We start from the raw sequence: 6000 nt of genomic DNA, 5'->3' as shown, positions 1-6000 counted from the left end.
CCCCTATGTGCCGAAAAGTGGTCGAAGAGTTCTGAAATCACCTCCATCAAAGCATCGCTGCTGATGGCTACCATCATCGTGATAGGAAATTGATTAAAAAAATTAGGGATGTATACTGATTCCAATAAAATAAACCTCCAATAAAATAAACCTTATTTATGTAAATTGCTACTTTCATTTAATAGCCTTTCAAAACTGATACACACCTTTTGCCCCATCCTGTAATATAATTTCCTCTTCGCTACGAAATTTAAAAGCGCAGTAGTAATCTAAACTTCCTTAAAGGCAAAATCATCAAGGTTTTGTTCAGTTGCGCGTAATTAATACATGGGATATTTTCACAGCTAAAGAAACAGTTTTAAAATTCGTTTTCCACCTGCTACACAAAAGTAGCACTTGTGGTTCGCAAACAGATATGCACATCCTTTAAAGTCACCAAAGTTAATGAGCGAAATCATCGCCCATGGGGCCTACTCGGGCATACAGTCTAGATCGCAGACACTTACTTGCAATTCCATTGCTGCTCTGTAATGTCACCTAAGGAACTTGGGCTACTATTGAATAAAACAGTCGAGTAAAGCTTCACAGGAGATGTTAATGTGCTCACTGTGTTCGTGGACAGTCCAGTCCTACTCCCGGCAGACGAACCCCCGGCGCACCCAGCCGGGCCTAACAGCTGGTCTTCGTGACGTCATCGGCAGCTCGCGCACCGCAGTGGAGACACCTGGAAACACAACCAAAAGAAAATCATTTCAAAGAAATTAATATTCAACAAAATAAAATACAAATCCGAATAAACAAATACAAAAATTGGTTGTCTGTAAAGTCGGATTACGGACGATAGTTTTACGTGACAACGTCATAACAAAACATTTAAGAAATGATTGCATAGTTTTATGAATAAAATTGAATCATTTTTATTGAATTATCACTATTTTGTATGGATACAAAGGAGTGAAATGAAATCTACAATTTAATTGATAAATTTACTTTTATTTGCATTCATTAATTCAAATATGTTTATTACTTTAACGAATAAATTATTTTTACTATAACTTTTATACATGTTTGCTATTTAACTTCTTACAATCTGTGTTATTCTGTTAAGGATAGGACGATGATAGGAAAAGTAGGAAACGAATGGGAGTGTTTCAAGTTAAATGTGCCTCGAAAAAGTTAAATCGACGGTTGTTCCAATCGAGTGGAAGAGAGATAGATGCGGCGCAAGCGTACAATGAGCGTAACGGGACACATCGTAACTGGACAATGTGCGTAACGGGTCACTTTTTCGTGTTCATCGATTTATTAGACGTTGTCAAGTCAAAATATTTTAAAATTTTTTTAATAAAGATAATGTACTTCTTAAGACATTGTTAATCTAAATTCAATAACTTGTAATTAATTTTAAAAACTGGTGTTTAGCTATAAAGTTTAAATATAGTTATGAACAAGTTTTCATATAAATAAACTGTAATAAAATATATATCATCAATTATATGAATCACCATAATTTTTTAGTCAATTGTAACATAACCTATTATTACTGCACTTTATGAACAAGTTTTCATATAAATAAACTGTAATCAAATATCTAACATAACCTAAATACTTGAAATTATACTAGAAATCAGATTTTTAAAATGCAAGAATAATTAACCTTTATTGCCGAAATTGTTGTTGTAATAAGCAATGAAAACCACATTAACTTCTCAATTCACTTTATAACCAGTCGACGAAACAGTTCACGTGTAGATGTAAGTTGTATGCTGCCGCTGTCTTTCTTCTCCTCGGACGCATAGGCCAATCGAGTGGAAGAGAGGTAGATGCGGCGCAAGCGTACAATGAGCGTAACTGGACACAGCGTTACAGAACAATGAGTGTAACGGGACACAGCGTAACGAAACAATGTGCGTAACGGGACACTTTTTCGTGCGTGCAGCCGGCGTTCATCGATATATTAGACGTTGTCACGTCAAAAGATTAAAACCCAATGAAGTAAATAACCAAATAGTAAAACTAACTCATAAAAATACATTAACTATAATTAAAATATTTATAACATTTACATTGTTAAACTATTAAATTCTTTAAAAATTATTTGCTAAGTTTTATATTTTAAAAAGGCAATAAGTCCATATAACAGGCACCGGTGTGCACTGGCCAGTGTGAAAACTTTGGCAGTCCGTTTCATGTACATCCGCTTTATCTTTGATCCTTCCGAATCGTGAGTAACCATATCATATTTGTAACTGGTGTATTTCTCTACTTACTTCAGTACCTTCACAATGGTGAAGAAATTTGGGTTAAGACGAACATTGTTCGTTAGCTTATTGTTCCACCCTACAACAACATATTTTGTTTGATGCTTTGTATCTCTACAATGCCAGACATTGCCAGGAATATTAGGATTTTGCAGCCATTGGTGCACAAAGTAGTGAAATAACCCTGTTGGTTTCTCTTCTGGTGGCATACCTTGGATTTGAAGCCACTCATCTTCAACGTCATTGATAGGTACCATTGCCACAGCGCCGCACATGCGTGTAAGAAGCCTTAATTCTCCATAAATTTAGTAGTACTGCAACAATCCCTGCTCTTGAACATTGCGTCCTAAACAATCGAGCAACTTTACGGTGCAAGACAGGAAGTTTGAAACAAGCAAAAAAGATCTCAGGTTTTTAGATATCGATCGTGATTCTTTAGGATTCCATCTTGGTTGGCGAGCCTTCATTTTACTAAAAGTGAGTGTAGATTTCTTTTTTTTTTATTGAGAAGAAAAGAGAACGCTAGAACGAAGTTCGTCTGGTCCTTTGTACGGCCAAGGTATGCATGTTTTGTGCACAGTTGGCTGAATTACTTGCTACACGATTTGAAAGTCCGTCCATGAAATACTGCTGGTGAGTCTGCAGTATTTCTCTGCCTTTAAAGCAAAAACAGACTAGTATTTTCTGTTCTTCTCCTTCGTCTACTGAAAGTAAACACTTTCTTTTATCTTCAGATGAAACAATGTTGTCCGTATATTACGAGTCGCGTTGATATTCTTGTGTTTGTGTTTGTGGCGCACATGGTTCATGCCTAGAGCTGTGCCGATAGAAATCGGAAGAAGGCAATTTTGCCGATATTTAGTTGAATCTGCGTTTCTGCCGATTCACGATACGCTTGTTCATTTTCAATCGAAATTATTGAAAAATTAAAGTGCCTGTCAGTAGTGTATATTGGCTGGTCCAGCGCCAGGCTTCATGCTGTGGAGCTAAGAGCGAATCAATGACCGACCTCTCTGATGTCATGGCGGCCATCATGGATGACCTTGACCTTTACCTTCAGAATTTGTCCAAAATTAGCCTAAATACGCTATAATTAACAGTTTCTTGGAATTCAAATTTCACCAAAAAATAAAAATTTCTCTTTTTTGAGGGAACAATTCCCGTTTCGAGAAAAAATTTCCCGTTTTGGACCTTAATAATGCCAACGGCTTTAAATGTCCATCATATTGAGGCTCCAGAATCCATATCTACGGCCTCCGATAAGCAGCTGACGACACTTGGATTATGACGTCACTTTAAATTTCCGTTATGGCCGCCATCTTGAAAATCATTATGTATTATGTATTATCAGATTTTAATGAAATATTCCTAAATTTGTAAAAAATTAATTATATTTTAATTAAGTATTATTTAAAAAACGCACTTACGTCCAGGAGTCCTCGGTTCGAACCCGTCGAGAGCAAAAATAAAAAATGACGTCTGGTCCTTCCTCCGCGAAACCTGCCAGCAGATTGACCACCCCCAACCACTTATGCCAAGGTATATAGGATACATAGCCAGCTAGTATGAAGTAATGTCCGCCATCTTGTTTTCGTCTGCTAGAGTGCGCTAACATCATGTTAGTTTAATTTTTGTCCACTAGAGTGAAGTATTCATTTATTATTACTGTGGCATCGTCATCATGAAACTTAGGCACCATCTTGGAATTGTGTACTTTTTTACCTAGAAATTCGGGAAAGATTCTAAAATTCATTTAAAAATTATGTAATTAATATACTGATTGATTCGATCGATTCCTGTCCTTGGTTCAATCCTTGACTGATGCAAACATTATATTTTATCTTTAAAAAATCATTTAATAAATCATTTTCAAAATCCTAAAAGTAGCCTAAGTTCCGCATAAACCAGCCTTCAGTAAGTATTTTTGTCCACCATCTTGGAAATATGTAATTATGTAGCTAGAAAGTCGGGAAAAATTCCAAAATTCATCAAAAAATCACTCGCTATTATAATGATTGAATCTATGGCTTTCTGTCCTGGGTTAGATCATTGGTCAATGCAAAAAAGGGAATTAAATTCAAAATACTACAAAAGTTACTGGTTTGAAAAATAAAACATCGGAAGTTCTTTTACAAAATCAATTTTATTTCATAAATTTTACATTAAAACAAGAACAAAAACAAAAAATTGTAACGTGTGTACCTTTGTACACACTCAGAATCGACATTGCCCCTAACATGTCTGTGGATGCCGCCCGCGCAACACTGAGCGCGGGGGCTTTGAACGCTGCGACTGGTGGTCGGGCTTCTTCGGAAGCGGTCGGGCGTCATCGGTTGCGTGCCGATTCACAGGAAAAGGAAGTCGGTCATTGTTCCCCCGAACGTACGAGACCATTCTGTTCTAGCCTGGTAAGGAGTTCTGCGAGTATAAAAGGGCAATGCTTCGAGTAAACAGAAAGCAGGTCGGTGGTCGTCTCTCGGGGCGCGCGCATCTCTCTCGCGGGCTGTTGGCTGGGAGTTCCCTGCGACCTATTGGGTAACCGAAGGCTGGCAGTGCGTGTGGGTTTTGTGTGCGTGCTGGGGGCGGCCTAGCAGCGCCAACTTCTACCGACCGCGTCCCGCGGGTGGCGGATACGGGAGCCCAGCCCGAGAGTTGCAATCTCGCTGGGGTGGCTGCGAATAACCAATAGCAGTCCGCGGACCAATAGCCGGCCTGTGGAGTCGTTATCACGGCTGTCGGGGAGAAAGGTAGCCTGAATGTAGCTCGGCGCGCGGCAGAAAGCAGCTTCGTCGGCGAAGGCACCGCAGGGGAGCTCGATGTGCCCTGGATGCGAAGTGTAGACGAACTGCGGGCTGGAACTTGCGGAGCTGTGGACTGCCGCGCGCGCAACGGAACTGAACAGCATCGGAATTCTGAAGGAAGAGATGGCGGCGCCTTCAAGTTGGGGCCCTGTTGGAGCCAGTGGTAGCCTGGGCGGCGCGACCTTCAACCGACCCGGGAATTTGGGGGGCAAGAGGGTCCGACTCGCAAGATACTTCATTCGCCTGAACGACTTACCCCCACCCTGGCTTGAAAGGTCGTTGGCTGTTGACTGGAAGAAGGAAGATGAAGATGGCGCAATGTCAGGCTGCCTTTCGCCCCGTACGCTCGCAGTTCGAGCCGGTTTACTGGCTCGTCTGCCCACTTCTGTTTTAACTGTGGCTGCCTGGGCAGCTGTGGCTGGGCCGACGAGTGAAGTCGCCCGCCCCTGGGGGCGCATGCGCCCCTGGTTAATAATAACCCAGGAGTTCCCAACCTTTAAATGCGGGCTGCAAGGCCCAAGCACCCAACTCCAGCATGGTTGATTTTTCAGCCCCTCCAACTCTTCTTACCTGGACCCTTCTTCCTCTTGTCCAGTAGTTACCTGCTTGCTTAATGCATGTTATTTGATCCCCGCATGAACCGGCCCAGGGTTTTCCCTGTGTCTATGCAGGTTTTACCTGGGTCACATTAGCTAGCTTTAAGCTAGGCGACCAATGGGGCGTCAGTCATGGCGCCAATTGCAGCCATGGCTGGCCAGTAAACCCCAATAGCACACGATGCACGCGCCCTTGTCCTGCATGGTTAAAAACCCGCATGGTAGAGTGTATATATAGGCTTCGGCCTGAGACACACTTAGGTCCTCCCCTAACCTGGACCCTCCCCTACACACTTAGAATTAACTTAGGCTAGGGGAAAAAAAAAATTAAACAGAAAGCAG

The 6000-nt window shown here is 41.2% G+C and overlaps 1 protein-coding gene across 1 annotated transcript in view; it reads right to left on the bottom strand.

The window, feature by feature from the left end:
- Positions 1-629: 629 nt before the first annotated feature.
- The window catches only part of LOC134545879 (uncharacterized), a 28285-nt gene continuing 22914 nt past the window's right edge, over positions 630-6000 (bottom strand). The window contains exon 3 of the mRNA XM_063388645.1: positions 630-724. Coding sequence (XP_063244715.1) covers positions 630-724 — 95 coding nt within the window. The remainder of the gene's footprint in view (positions 725-6000) is intronic.

This window comes from Bacillus rossius, chromosome 1 (assembly GCF_032445375.1).
Source record: "Bacillus rossius redtenbacheri isolate Brsri chromosome 1, Brsri_v3, whole genome shotgun sequence".
NCBI lineage: Eukaryota > Metazoa > Arthropoda > Insecta > Phasmatodea > Bacillidae > Bacillus > Bacillus rossius.
This window is presented reverse-complemented; position numbering and strand designations above follow the sequence as displayed.